Raw genomic sequence first — 15828 nt, 5'->3', positions numbered from 1 at the left:
TGACAAAATAATCAAGAAAAAATATTCTGGACATTATTTAATCAAGTCTAACGTTAGTCCAATTTTACAAGCACTTCTCATCCACCAGAGATTTTATGGTTTATATACTAGAGATATCATGGTGATGAAAATGGAACATGAATTTTCTGGCCCTTATTGAGGTGGAGGTAATGTTTCTGGAAAGAGGGCACTGATAACCCAACAGTGTGCTTTAGTTTCAGGAAATGTCTCTAAATGTAAAAAGAACAGTGCTTTCTGCTGTTACGGGCCGAGTTCTGTCCCCCACACATTCACACGTTGAAGCCCCAATCCCCAGGACTCAGAATGTGACTGTGTTTGGAGATGGGTCTCTAACGAGGTGATTACAGTAAAATGAGGTCATTGGAGTGGGTCCTAATCCCATATGACTGATGTCCTGATAAGAAGAGGAGATGAGGACACAGACACACACAGAGGGAGACCATGTGCGGACACAGCGCGAGGCAGGCCTCAGGACAATCCAGCCCTGCTGACACCCTGACCTCCATCTCCAGACTCTAGGACTGGGAGAGAATAAATTTCTTTTGTGCTGTTGGTTACAGCAGCCCTAGCTGACTAATATACTCTCTATGTAGACTTTTTTGTATGGTTAACTTAGACTGATAAGTACAAAAAAACTCCTCTATTCTACATTTTATCTTAAAGGTTCATTTATAGGTCACCTAAATATGAAGATGTTTTGCTAATCACTGAATGACTGTATATATATGCACACATATATGGTACGTGAATGTATGTGAAATATATATTTATATATCTCACAATCTTATGGTTCAGATATTGTTCCTACTTTATAGATAAGTAGGTGCAGCAGAGAGAAATTTCTGGAGTAGAACAGTGTAAGTGCTCAGTAAATATTAGTGACTAATTTTTAGTTCTTATTGTCTATGGGCCAAATGGGCAGTCGGTTGAATGGCCTCAGCAGAGCTAATTTACACGTGACTAATCAAGACAATCTTGTTGAAAGCTCAAGAGCAGAGTATCAACTAAATGAATCTTTCAGGACTTGCCCTCCCTTGTGTTTTGTTAACCTTTTGGGTGAGGCTACCTTTCTGTAAAATAGACACATCCAGGCTCATGAATGTTTAGTTCATACGCTTTTCCTGGGATGTGGGTAAATTCAATATCCCCCCCTCCTGGACCAGGGAGTCCAGTGATGTCACACCAGGAGTATCTCACACCAAGTTCCTATTTATTTTATTACAAATATATACAAATGGGATGTAGCATTCAATCCATTGTATGGTTTCAATTTTATCAACTTGCATTTTTTATTGTTTCCCTGATGTTCAAGTTTGGAGACTTTTCTAAGTATCATTATAGATAAATATCAAGTCCTAACTAGTGCAGCCAGCATCACTGTAGCCAAAGTGAGCAGACCACGTAAGTTATGCACTAAAGAATTTTATCTCCTAGTGCTATACACACGTCACCTGCTTAATTAATGTATGTGAAATAGAGAGAAAGAGAGATCATTCCAAGGTCATCTAATAGGTAAGAGATATGAAAGACCAAGAAACATGCTATCTACACAAAAACAAGGGACAGGATCAATGGCTCATCTTTTCCCCAACATATCTTGTGTCCACAGTATTGAGTGGACGTGGTGGTGGGAACGCCTCCTATGACTGCTGGGATGAGCCCTGTACCTACTTTGCATCACCGCCAGGCAGAGAGATGCCAACCATCCCACAAGTTAGACGCCTGGTTTACTCACTTTCTCAGGCTTGGTGCTAGGCTTCTGAACTACACAGATGCACACAATGTTTACCCTCAGCCATGAGGACAGAATGGAATTTTGTGAAATGAGAAGCAGGATGGTGGCTGGGTTTGGGGTGGTGCCTGGTCCTGTCTCGAAGGAGGAGTCCGGGCGCTGGTTGCAGGTAGGATCAATTCAAGGACACGTGTGCACCCACGAGGCAGGAGGGGGTGTGCCTTTGTGCCCAAGCTGCAGGCACAGGACGGAGAGGTGGAGAAGAACTCCTCAGGGTCAAGGGTAGGGGGGCACCAGTCTCACTGAGAAGCACCTTGGGAATTTGTCTCGGTCTGAGGGTTGCACCTCACCCCATCCACACGAACACCCACGAGCGTGACGATCATTGGTGGGGCTGGTTTGGCAAATGGCAGAATGTGCCTCCCCAGCTTCCGGCGGGGGGACTGTGCACTATCTCTTCAGCATGGACTATGGAGAAGCCAGGGCCATGTTCAGATGTGCCGTCTGGCTCTTTCAGAACATTTTCCAGAGCTTCTGTGACTGCTTAATCCCTGCCATTTAGCACGATGGCTGACACATAAAGATGTCCCATAAATGTTTGTTGAATGAATACATTCAAATTTCCATAGCAATGGCTTAAAAATAAGTCAGTCAGTGCCCTTTATAAATTGATTCTGCAACAACCATTTATTGATGGTGTACAATGAGGGAGCCTGTGTGCTAATTTCTGGGACCACATCGAGTACATCTGGCCCCTTGAGAAATCACCACGCACAAAGACAAACGCCCGCCAATCAAACCTTCAGACAATTCCACAAAACAAGAATGGGAGAAGCCACATCCTTCCCTAGCGGTCATCACCTCCAAGGTAACATGAATATCATCCCACTCACACCCCTCATGTGGTTTGTTCCCTGCTGTAAACTGTAGTAGCTCATGTGATCTGTACCCAATCTCCTTAGAAAAGCCTCCCTTTTACTACATTCTGATTATTTCTTTAAACAACTCATTTCAAAAAGGAAATCAACTTTCTCAGTGAATTTTAATTGAGCAGCTATTATGTTTTGACACTACGGAGGGGATAAAAAGGCTTAAACCTACAGGAGTTTATATTTTAATGATTTAGTTTTTATACAGGAGGTTTCACCTGCAATGATAAAAGAAATACAATAGAAATTCAATTTTGTAAAATATATGCTAATATTGGGTATTAAAAAAAATTCCCATAGGACCTAATACTATGTTGGGGTCCTGGTGGTCTGTTTTTGTTCCCTGATTTTACATTTGTGTGTCTATATCCCCAAATCCAATACAAGCTCAGAGAGAAGGAGGACCCTGTCGACATTTTTTCTTTCATCTTTTTAGTTCCTAGTTCTTTGCCCAGTCCAGAGTAGGCACCCAAGGAGACACAACTGCAAATGAATAAAAGGTACTCACACAGGTCCAATACAGCCCTTGTTTGAATACATATGCAATGTTTAAGGCAAACTGCAAACAGAGCAGAACTGGATCTCACGTCCCCTACTTTTCAATCAAGAGCCCTCTCTGTTTTGGAAGATACAGAAAATATGCAGGAAGATGAACTCTGATCAGAGCACAGGAAGAAAGACATCTGTAAGTTATTCTCTCTCTCCTGTCCCTTCTCCTTCTGTTCAAATCCCTTCATACCACCATGATTTCTGTTTCTCTCATTTTATGATGTAAGGGGATAGATTGTCTTATTAGAGGAAAAGACAAAAAAGATTTATTTCACATCTTTATGAAATTTTAAAATTTAAAAAATGATGTTTTTCTCAACACTAAAAAGCATGATCATCAACCAAGTTCATTTTTTCACTATTTCTCAAGGAGTTCATGCTTTCAGGATTTTTTCTATACTTAATTTTTTAAATGTTTATCTAAAAATGAGTATATATTAGATTTCTGCTTTTCCAGACAGCTGATGGAGAATCTTTTAATATCTCAATATTCATTATTTCAATAAATGCTTATATGTATTTTAAATCTTGAGTCTGTCATCTGTATATATTATATGTATATATTAACAGTCTACAGAAAGTGCAATTTTTAATAACTTGAATTCTATTCATTACCTACATACAAAAGCCCCAAATAAATTTAACTTCACTAAAAAATACTTGTTTCTCAAGTGACAACAATAAAATGATATAAATTCCACAATTTTAGATCTAAAATGAATAAACTTATCATACTAAATGCTTAAGAAGAAAATATCTCCCTGGATTTCAACCAGCCCTGAATAGACCCCCCTGCAGCTCTGAGAAGGGCTGGTACAGTGACACACGTGCTGCCACCAAAGCCACCGTCAGGGGGATAGTATTTGCTCTCAGTTCAGTATCGTTCAAGGGCTGTCAAAGTTACTCTATTTCCTGTTCTACTGTCTTAAGAGTATTTTTAAAGCTATTATTTAACTTAGGGACAAAGCAATGATTTTTATTTCAAATTCACTTCTTCTTTAGAAAGAAAATTAGCAGCATGGACTCATTTGAATTAAAAAAAATTTCTCCTTGAACCATATGTTTTGAATTAAAAAGTCACTTTCTGGTAGAATTCTGTTAGAATCCGGATGGTCCTTTACAAACTTTCATCCACGGTGTGAATATTTAGAGTTAAAACACAAATAAAATATCTTTATGTCTGTGGTTAAAGTCGGCCTTCCATGCTTTTATTCACCTAAGGAATAGTAAAAGGCAACATTGTTTTGCTCAACATCCAAACTTATAAAAAAATCTTTTAAAATTGTACATGGCTGGCAGTCTCTGAGCTTGTGCACCTTTATGTTTCAGTCCGAGCACAGTCTACTAGAAAGAGAGCATGTTTCCTTTAAGGACACAAAGATTCCACAGCCATAAGCCAAATGCAGGAGGAGCATCTGTTCCAGACAGGGATGAGTGAGCGCAGCCAGACGTGGGGGTAGAGGAGGTCAAAATCTATTTTGCTGACGTTTCTGTCACGTTTATTAAATTGGACTTTTCCAAAAGCAATTAAACTTTTAGGAAACGTTGCATTCATTTTTAAGAGAGGACACCTGTGAACTTCCGATGGACTTTGATAAAATAGTTTTAAAATCAATTATTGGTGTCCTAGGTGTACACTGTGAGCTACTTTATCATGATTCCAAAGTCCTGCTTCTGAGAAACAGAACCGCCCCACTTTTTGTTTGATTTTAACAGAGAAAATATTTGACTTGGGCTCCAGTTTCAGAGAACTGGGTCCCCCTCTGTCCTATTTTCATGCCATATTTGAGAAATCACCTAAGACATTATACAATGATGAGGCAGATCTTCTGCCTATCGGTGGTAGGAAACAAGAATTAGAGATTTCATCTCAAATAAATGGAGTGGCAAAGATTAATTAAATCTGTAAAAGTCTCCAAAGCACATCCTAGTTGAAGTATTTAAAGGAACACTTTCTATTACGTGCGATCACCTGGCAGCCCTGAGCTAACATCTGGATGTAAGAGTCACCTCTGTATAGTAGAGAGTCCAGAAAGGAAGGATGGCTAATATATTCTGAGCAATATTAGCTGTATTTATCATTCAAATGGTGAAACATCAGCAGAAAGAAGCTTCAATCTCTTTTGTGAGAAAGTTCTCTGTGGGCACCATTATAAAAGCGCTTAGTGGAATGGATGTAACCAGATTTTAGCTAAAGTGAACAGGTAATTACACCGGAAATGATAACTGTCCTATTCCACCTTTTGTTTACACACCAGCTTCTCTCTCCAGTCCTGGGAGGTTTTGATAGTAGCCGGTGTGGACATGAGCTGGAACTTTTTAGCTGCAGGGCACAGCCCCTGTGACTATTCACATTGGGGCTGTGTTAGTAGGTATACAAGCAGGACTGCTCTGTCTGCCTTCTCTGTATCAAAGCAGCCACATGAAGCCACCTCCAGTCCTGTGATTTTACGTGAACACAGCTTAAAAAAAGCTTTTAAAATTTCATCTCTTAGGGATTAAAAAAAAAATGGTCTTAAAATCTAAAAGTCACCTGATATGTCTCTTCCATCTTAAATGCTACTCTTTATCATTATAAGTGTCCCATTTATTGGACACTATTTCTTAATCAAGCATAAAATGCCCTCTTTAGTATGAATATAAAAGTTATATTACCTGCTTGCTACTTTTTGAGATTTAAAAATTTTTTAACATTAACTTGATAATTTTCATAATTTAAAACAGATGATAGTGAATTTGTGTGTGTGTGTGTGTGTGTGTGTGTTTTATGACACAAAGGGACACTTACTAGCTGCTTTCTTACCAGAAACCAGATACTAGTTGTATTCATTCCCCATCCATGAAATAATAAAATGAAATTATTTTGCTACTCTTCATAGTTAATACCTGTAACTATAATAAAAGATGACTAAATGTCCACAGTGTATGGAGAGAACTCAGGCACTCAGATTAACTCTTTATTTTCAAATATTTATCATTCTTAAGAAAAAAATCAGCTGTCTTTGCAAGTGGCCAAGTTTATTTTGGGGAAAACTACTGATAGCTTAAAAAGCAAACATTTCCACTTCTAGGTTGCCATTTCTTGGATATGGTTCCTGGGAAAATGGATTCACTCACAAATCTGTGGATGGAGGTTTAGGGCTCTCAGAGCTACATTTGCTGTGATGTTGCTTAAACATCAGGAAATCAGAGGCAATAGCCCCCGTCCCCATTCCTTTTAAATAAAATAAACAGGGAAATAAAATTTTAATCACCCAAGAGGGATGTTTGGAACCAAAGCAGTCACATATGCAAGTACAAGAGTCTAGGTTTTAAATTTCTCAGTGTGCCCTCCCCTTCTGTTTCTGGAAGTCCCACAGAAGGGTATCAGATTCACATGTGGATCAAGAATTAAGCAGGCGTTTTCCCCTCTTTCTGAAAGTAATGTCCCTTTCTTTGATAGTGATACATTCTTAAGGGAATTATAATATATTAATAGCGAGGAATAAACAATTCTTTTTGCATAATCCAGTATTTCACAGCATGTATTTCAGTGCAGGAGAACCATTTAACTGAAAAGACGGGTTAATTTGGCTTCACTATTTACAGAGACTCGACAACACGAAACAGGTCTTTGCTGCGCTCAGGCAGTACATGGCTGTGTGGCTTTTTCTCGTGATGTATAAGCTCATGGATACGCTAACACTCAATAGTTTGACTATTTTGTGAAGCACATCGTGCTTTTCATATTTCACTTGACATTCACCTTGTTTTCTTTATTCAGTTTAGTAATGGCTAAAATAAGTGCTTTTAAAATCTTGCTTATCATGTGAAAATTTATCCTTTTAGAAATCTTGTTTGCTAGTAATTAAGAGCTCCATTACCAGTGCAGCATTTAGAGATAATATTTTTAAATGATGAAGAACAGAGTAGTATAATTATTTTTGGGTTTATGAGTTGTTCAAAACTGTCCATATTACAAAAACAGTGCTTTCATTTTCTAGCATTTTAGAAAAAGAAGCAGGCAGACATAAAAAATGCTCAAATGTTTCCACTGTCTTCACTCTGTATATATGTATATAGGTATACACACACAACTACAAACATCTATGGTTTTTAAATTGAACACTGAATGCTTTCAGAGCATAAGTTGTCTCTCCATGCCTCAAGAAAAGAAAAATGCAATTTCCTTATTCTACATTTCCTTACATAATGCTCTTCTGGGACAGCACTTCTGCAATAACCGAATCACCACTATTTAGCTATGGATACGTGAATCTCGTATTTTTATTCTAAATTCAAGTTCACTCATCTTATCTAATGCCCTTGAAGCAATCTCAAATTACTGCTATTACACGGGTCACTAGAAACCAGAAGTACTAATACAAATTTTAAAAAGAGAAAGGAAGAAGCCCTCACATAATTAGAGGATGGCGAACAGTTTCATCAATTTAATTTTATCACCTAATCCAGCCCTTCCTCTGGAGCTGTGGGTGAGCGAGGCAAGCGGTGAGCACGGATGCTCGGCTGTGATGCAGGAGTAAGTCCCCAGCAGCCAGGATGAGACCCGCCAGCTACTCTGCCGCCGCGGGGGCTGAGAGCCACGGGCCTCCCACCTTCATCCTTGGCCCATCTTTGTATTTCATTAGCTTTGCACGGAATTCCATTTCACAACAAGCCTGTGTCTGCAGTCCATCTGCTCTACTTATCCTGTTCCTTTTGCCAACTTTTTATCTGCATTTCCCCACGTTCAGCAACCGGCCACTCCTACCTCCTCATGATTCATCAGCTTACTTCTGCAGAGATTTACCCGTGTGTTAGCTTCCAAAATTCACCCTCAATTTTCTAAAACTCTGTGTAACTGATCCCCCTGGAACAGTACGTGAAATTCAAGCATTAACTTAGTTTGCCGTCAAATGCCTCAAAAAGACAGGTGGTGTGTTGATGCTGAATTCAAGGGGACCGAGTTACCAAATGATTGTTTCTACAGCATTTAAAATAGTTCTCCAAAGTTCCCTCCCTTTCTCTGTTTTAATGATTGACGCACTTCACTTAAAACCTTGTCTTCCTGTTTACCTCCTGGAACCAACTGAATTAGTATCAGTACCCAATCCATTTCCTAATATGTTTGTATTGAAAGAGCAATCTTTTTTTATTTCCAGAAATTTCAGTCATTTTATACATTGTATATACTCATGGGTCAAATGTTAAAAACATTTTATTCACAAAATTCATTTCACGCCAACACACAGCTTCTTTTTGGAAAACTACTCTCACCAAAGAAAGATCAAGAGAAACAAAAGAGAATACATATACTATTTTAATAATTAAAAATACACCTATGAAATTCCTCAGGCATATTACCCTGGAGGTATCCAACGGTCCAGAGATTAACTGATAAAAATTTAAGTGACTTACCTTTACATACTACACTATTTTGATGATACTGCCTCTTGTGCTACCTGCTTGAGTTGATACTAATTTAAGAACCCTTCAACCTTTGCCTTTATTATTTAGGGTTAAAATATATACCTTTTACAATATTCACACATTCAATTCTTTTGTAATACAGGCAGACATTTCTCTAATACAACCACATAACAGACGTGGTTGTGTGCAATCACCCCACATAATTTCACCCAGAACTGTAAAGCAGAGCACAGTCTCCTAGAATTCTCCGAGAGAAATGAGCTAAGTGGCTATTTTGTGTGGGCAGGCAGCAGTCAACTCTCCTAAACTACAAGAGCTGCCAGGGTTTTCTGAAAGTCTTTGCATGAAATAGAAGCAGAATAAACTGACGGGTCTCACATGTTACAGGGGAGGTGAACACTCCTTAACCACATGTGTAAAAAAAAAAAAACCCTGTCCTTTTCACAGATTTTTTTTAACTGCCTGTTTTTTTCCCATAAAAACGTCAAAATTTGACATTTCTTGTTTGTACAGAAAACGTAAAACATTTATAAATAATTTCTAAGGTAAAGTCCCAACTAAAAAATAACACATGGAGAGAAATGGACAGCATTGGGTCCTAATAAAATAACAAGAGGATTGGTGGGTGGGGAGGTTTGCTCAGTATCCTTTTGAAAGTTTTTCTGAGAGACAAATGCAGGTCTCGGCTAGGTAATACCCAAAGTCATATTCTGTGACTAAGTTTTATTTTTATTTTTTACTTTTAACGATATAAACTACTTTCTGTGTGGTATGGTGACTAAAAAATACTTCCTACAGGAAAAAATTTTACTTCCGAGACTCTGGATCATAGTTAATAATAATGGGAGTATGGTATCAATTCTACACTTATACTGTAGCGACGGAGTTTTTATTTCGGAGCCCATAGATTTTGACAATAAAAAGCATAATAAAGAAATCATAACAAAGCCACTTTTAGAGAATACATATAGCAAGCCAATAGCACTTCGGCTGACAGCTCCAGGAAACTAAAAGTTATGATGCAGCTTCAAAATGACTCTTGTTCATTAGAACAGGTGGAAATATACTTGTCATTGGCCAAAAAAATGAACATTTATTTTAATTTATTTATTCACATACAAAAAGAACTCCTTCTTTGTGCTCACAATCAGTGGCTTTAGTTAGTACTAAGTAGAGCCTTACCCAAATTCCTTAACAGCCACCCATGCACGTGTGGATTTTAAATTGTGACAAATATAGAGCTTTATTATTAGATAAGCTTAAAAGCTGAGGCTGTGCTATTCAATTACTGTTATTAAGATTCATGAATATTAGAACATAATTTAAATTCACTATTGTCCTGATAGAAGAGGGAAGAAAAGCATCCGTAATAACTGGGAATTATATACAAACTGATTTATTCCCAGGAAAACGCAAATAAAGATTTAAAGTGCTCTGTCATTGCTGTTTTCTTTTCGTTTGACCACACACACTTACACTGTTAACTTTCCCCTAAAAAGTGAATACTTAGCGGTTTGATTTGACTCATAGACCATGATAAGCTGTCGGCAGATGCCATAGGAAATTTCACCCCGCGGATAAATTTACGCATAACAGGAATTAGCACACACATCCTGATTACCCTTTCCCACTTCAGTTTTTGGCTATAAAAATTAAGAGACTTGGTATATTGAAAACAAAGCATATAAATATTTCATATAAAATTCATTCTGAATTGTCATAGTTAAGTTTATAGCCAATGAAGTCCTCCTTCAGATTTTCTTGTCTTCCTTTCCGAAATCAAATGCCTTATAAGCTGGCATGACTGACTTTTAAAGGTACAAAAAATGAATTTGGAGAAAGGCACAAATGTTCATCAGCTTATATTTTCTTTCTATAGGTTTTGCTTTATTGTAAAATATTATTCCAGGCTTTTCAATTTTAAATATACTAAATAAAAAGACTGGAAAATAAGAACTCTTGAAGTACACAAGAGAACGTTTCCTTTTTATCTCTTTTAAAAGTTATATTCATTATTAAATTCTGTGATTTTTTTCAATATCATTGTCACTTTCTGTTAGCATTATTTTTGGAAGACATTAACAGATCTGTTTCAGAGTGAAATTTTCAGGTAACAAAGTGAATAGCTGGCATTCATTTTAGCAGCTCAAGAGTTAAACTAGAATGACAGAATCACCCCCTTTGACACCGAAGGCTCTGAAACCTTCCTGGGAAGTTGTCGCCTTGCTCCCTGCCACCCTGACATACAAACATAATTAACGACTGTGTGCTATTGGCATTTATGTCTTCAAACCGCCCGGCTAATTTCTATTATTGGAAGAAGTCGGGAAGGACTCGGGGACTGTTTGAGAGCAGTTAGGAAAAGATGGGGCAGAAGTCCTCTTGGGAGAGGACTTACAACTTCAACCACATCTAACTGCACGCTCCAGCAGAGAAACCGGAAAATCTGATACATTTTAGTTGTGTCTTTTCAACTGTTCTTTATGGCTCTCTGGTCACTTAAAAAAAAAAAACAACAAAAAAAACGCCTTATTTCAAATAATAAGAACTGAACTTTCTCCTGCAGACTCATGATAAGGAGCTGCTGATAACAAGTTCCTCTCTGGGGAAGAGCTGGCAGCCCTGGAAGACTCCTTCCACCCTCCCGTGGAAGGGACACCGGCTAGGATGACATTTCAAGACCGGCCTCCTCCGTGGAGATGGGCCGGCTGTGCACCAGCCCCTGTGGGAGCCCTGGGCTACTGATGGGACTAACTTCAGGTGGATCCTCTCCAAACAGATCGGGAACCAGGCACAGACACGATGGTGTGTCAGGAGCAACCTGTCATCGGCTGCTTTTTCTCCTTCTCTGGTTTGCAGTTTTTCTCACCTCTAACAAGCTGTAATGCCTGTTTCTCTTTTCATGTATTAATTTCTGCTTATTCCCCCCAGATAAGCCCTGTTTCTCTCTGCAGGTCCCCGTGCTTACAAAACAACGGGTACCACTCTAAATAGAAACTGTCAGCCAACGAAGGGACGCTGTTTCCCGGGTTTGCCCACTCCTTCCTCCAAGACAGTTTGCATGGAAAAGCTGGCACGAGGTCCCGTCCCTCGTTCTTAGGGATGCTGGCTTAAGAGAGGGTTTCCTTTGGCCCCCGAGCTAACGTTGCCTCTGCGAGGGTCAGAGGCAGTGCCGGTGGCCAGCGGCCAGGGAGTGCGAGTCCAGGGAGGGCCCGTACTCCAGTCAAAGGAACAGCCCCGTCCTCAGCCCCTCTCCTCTGCCTTTTGCTGAGCCCTCTGCTCCGTTGGTTCGCCACCCTCTCTGGGCTTGCGGAAGCCCCGGCATTTACAAAGGGATCTGAACTCCAGAGCCGAGCGCTCTGCTTTGTACCGACCGACATCCCACCAGCATCCTGAAGTGAAGCTGCTGGAAACTGGCAAAGCCCACAGACAAGAGGAGGCGGCGCAGCGCGGAGAGTTCGCGGCAGACGGCGCAGAAAGCCGGCTCCTTACCTTTGCGCTTGGACCTCCTCCTCCTCCTCCGCTTGGACTTGCATTTCAGTTGACTGCTCAGCCCTCCGGACCCTCTGCTGGTCCCCAAGACAGATGCCATGGCTGGGACCCGGTAAGTGGAACAGGGCAGGAATCCTTTCTTAAACAATTTCACCTTTCCTGCTCTTGTCGCCCGCCGCCGCCGTCGCCGGTAAATGCGTCTGCAAATCAGGGAGCAGGTTCACTTTTTAGGACTGAGCACTCAAGCGCTCCCGCCCGCCCTCCTCTCTAATTGTTCTCTGTCACTTGTTTCCAGCTGGGCTGAGAGCCGCGATCTAAGCTCCAGTACCAAAGCGCTCTAGGGCCGGAGGGACCGCGAAGGAAAGGTGCGCCCGGCCCAGGCCCCCCTCCTCCTCTTCCCCCTCTTCCTGCCCCGGCAGCCTCTCTTGATCTGGGCTCCAAACGCAGGGCTCTACTTTGGCACCTCTGCTAGTTGTTTGGCACCAGCCACTTTGAAGCCAATCACGCAGGGAGCTTGTCTATTTGCTGCTGCAAAGTCTAATTAGATCCAATCACAACTGTCTGCTGGCTCTGACATCAGCACCACCAGCCCTGTGCATGCCCTGTCAGCTTGCAAACTCAGCTCCCATTTGGACGGATGGAGCTGCCCAGGACCCGTGGAGAGGGAAGGAGATTGCACAGGAGGGAGGGAACAGGCAGGCTGAGCCAGCTTCTCAGGGAGAAGCCTGAGGGGCAGCTTGCAGAGGAATCTACCCCAGATCCAGGCTTCCTGCTCAGACCAAAGGGACAGGGCATTACCCCTCTGTGCGCTCAGAAAGATGCAGAGACTGCATCTCCAACCAAACAGTTTTTAACTAGTGAATCCGTTATAATGCTTGTGCGTCAAGGGGAAAGTCTCTCTCTAAGAAATACCAAGCTCTCACTTCCTCAGAAAGGGGCTAAGGTTTGCAGTTCCCCGGGAGACAGCCTCTTAGGGGTATTCATTTTTCAGAAACTGCATGTTTGTCTGTTTGCTTGTTTTGCTTCTTCCTTCATATCCCTTGGCTGTTACCTCTGCACAAGAGAAATACTGCATAAAGACGTAGGTGTTCGGATCTGAGTCTGATTTTTAAAGCGAGGGATTTCAGTAGGTTGCTCTATTTAGGGAACAATGAAATGAAAGGCAGAGAGGGCTTTCATCTAATAGTTTTATTGCCAAATGTAACATTCGGAAGAAAGTAATATTTACAAGGAGATGGATTGCAAATTGAACTAGTTTTGAACAGTTTTTTCAGGGTTATCCTATTTTTTCAAGACTATGCTTATGCAACCTTAAACATCTAAAGTAAAATATAAAAAGGAAAGTAATCCAGCCGTCGTCATTGCATTCTGCATTTAAATCACATAAGCTATTAATTATAGTAGTAACGGTTTGGGAAAAAATCCACTCTAAAAGTCATTAGCATTAACACGATGATGTGAAAATGGCACACAGATACTTCTATTTCCTACTTTACATACACCATTTTCAAGCTCCTTATGGACCTAGAAATTTCCAGATAATTTTCTATGAGGTAACAATACTCTCTCTAAGGAACGCTGGAAGCAATCAGGATGTTGGGATATGTTGCTATGTGGTGAGCTGCTGGATCCTGGCTCAGTTCTCACTGAAGAGAGGGAGAGAGGAGGGCATCTGATTTCAAATCCTAACCCCACTGCTCTGACTTTGGGCAAGTGATGTAAACTATGCCTCAGTTTCCTCATCTGTGAAATGGGGGTAATCACAAAGCTGCCTCTCAGGTTCATTCATCCTTGAGAATCAGTATAAACAGTGACTGGTGCATACTAATCACTTTATGATTATTTAGTAAATCAATCCAATAAATAATTTTGAAAGAATGAGCACATTATTACAGGTCGGGCTCAGAAAGCAGGGGCTTGTGTATTTTCCATTTAGGAGTTTAACTGTCTGGCTCATTTCAGGCTGATAAATGCAGTCACACCAGGGTCCCTCTATGTGCCAGGTTCAGCCATTTCCTTCCACCGACAACACAGCTCAATGCTGCTGCTAATTTCTAGAGAATGCTGGAAAAGCGCACTGCCCGCCTACTTACTCTCTGTGGCATAAAAGGTATTGGAGAGCATCAACTGTTATCTGGAAACACAGTTGTAGGACTCCCCCTGTGGAACCTCTGAGCTTCCACAATACACCTGTACTAACCCAGAGTTTCCCTATGTAGGCTTTTGCCAAAGACCAGTCCCTGAGTTCAGAAGCCAAGGGAAAATGCTTTGGGGAGAAATACAAACAGCTGCACCTTCCAGCCTGTCTGCATTGATCAGGGCCCCCTCGCATCCCATCATCAAAGATGCTGCCTACGAGGCGCTGGTGTACTGGATCCCCTTTGTTGGAGAGTGGGTGTGGTTATCGGAGAATCCAGCTTCCAACCTTGGGGAGGGGGCTGGTCAAGGCAGCAAAATCTAAAACTGGACTTCAACACTTAGTTTAAATCCTGATTTGAAACTTGGTCAAGATCAAAATCTTGGCTAATCTTTACCTTTCTTAAAGTTCCCTCCAATTTGGTTATTTTGGGGGTATAATTTATGCAAACGTTATTTTTGCATAGATAGGTGCTATTTTCTGTTTTTTATTTATCTTGCATAAGATCATGCATAATAGGTAAGGCAGGGTACACTAAGGCCCAGCAGCAGCAATGAAGTTGTATCTCCTTGGAGGAAAGGCTTTTGAACAAGAGGCTCAGGATCACACACTTTTTGACGCAGGACGGCAGGAAGTGATCAGTGCTCACAGTCTTCCTATGAGCCTTTTTTGCCTTCTATCTGTTTCTAGATCACTTCAGCACAGCTTGGCAGCTTAAATCGCTGCACAGAAGTTGGAAGAGGAACAGGCGCCCAAGTCACCCTACTGGCCATCAGGAGATGTTGCTGGTGTGTGTCTTCAGCCCGTCTGAGGCAGAACAAAGAGCTGGGAGTGGGGGGCCCCAGCAGGCTGGGGGCTGCCCAGACAGTCACATGTGACCCACATGTATCTGTGCGGGGGAGCTGGACAAGGACAGAAGGGAGGGCTGGCAGAGCCTGGAGGGAAGCCTTTGTGCTGAGGAAGGTGTGGCTTCAGTCAAGGCTGGATGGGGTCCCCGTGGGCTGTTCCCAGCACCCCAGGATTTCCATCCTGGGTCTTATCAGGACTGTAATTGCATAGCTGTTCTGGGTGGTGGTTTTGTTCGTTCCTCAAATGTCTCTCCCTCCTTAGGCCCTACGAGCTGTGAGGGGACCCCCGTGCCGGGTCTGTGGTCCAAGCACACGTGGGGGACATGGAGCCAGCCCAGATCGGATCTGCCCCTGGTTCAAGACACGTTACTGAGTTTATACTGAGTCTGGTTAGATTTTCTCAAATCCTCCTTTTACCCAGGAGGAAGCTGAGGCTCAGAAAATTTAGGAAATTTGCCCAAATTAACCGAGGTTAGAAGGAGGCTCTCAATGGGATCATTCCAACTGTGATTTTTACCACTTTCCTCTGCTCATTTTTACGCTAGAGTTGGAGACCCAGTAACTTTGTGAACTTCTGTAAGCCTTCTTGGAGAGAGCTGAAAATATGTTAAATAGTGTTTCTGAGCTTCAGTGAGCGTATATGTGTGTGTGATTTATAAATACAGAAATAACTCAGCTCTCTCCCTATATACGTGTATCGTTACATCTGTA

The 15828-nt window shown here is 41.3% G+C and overlaps 1 protein-coding gene across 1 annotated transcript in view; it reads right to left on the bottom strand.

Annotated features, from left to right (window-relative positions):
- Positions 1-12385, bottom strand: part of ADARB2 (adenosine deaminase RNA specific B2 (inactive)) — a 363438-nt gene extending 351053 nt beyond the window's left edge. Inside the window, exon 1 of the mRNA XM_060170687.1 lies at positions 12133-12385. Coding sequence (XP_060026670.1) covers positions 12133-12232 — 100 coding nt within the window. The 5' untranslated portion in view covers positions 12233-12385. The remainder of the gene's footprint in view (positions 1-12132) is intronic.
- Positions 12386-15828: the final 3443 nt, after the last annotated feature.

The sequence above is a fragment of the Lagenorhynchus albirostris genome, chromosome 1, assembly GCF_949774975.1.
Source record: "Lagenorhynchus albirostris chromosome 1, mLagAlb1.1, whole genome shotgun sequence".
Classification (NCBI taxonomy): Eukaryota; Metazoa; Chordata; class Mammalia; order Artiodactyla; family Delphinidae; genus Lagenorhynchus; species Lagenorhynchus albirostris.
Note: the sequence above shows the minus strand (reverse complement) of the source record. Positions and strands in the feature narration are given on the sequence as shown.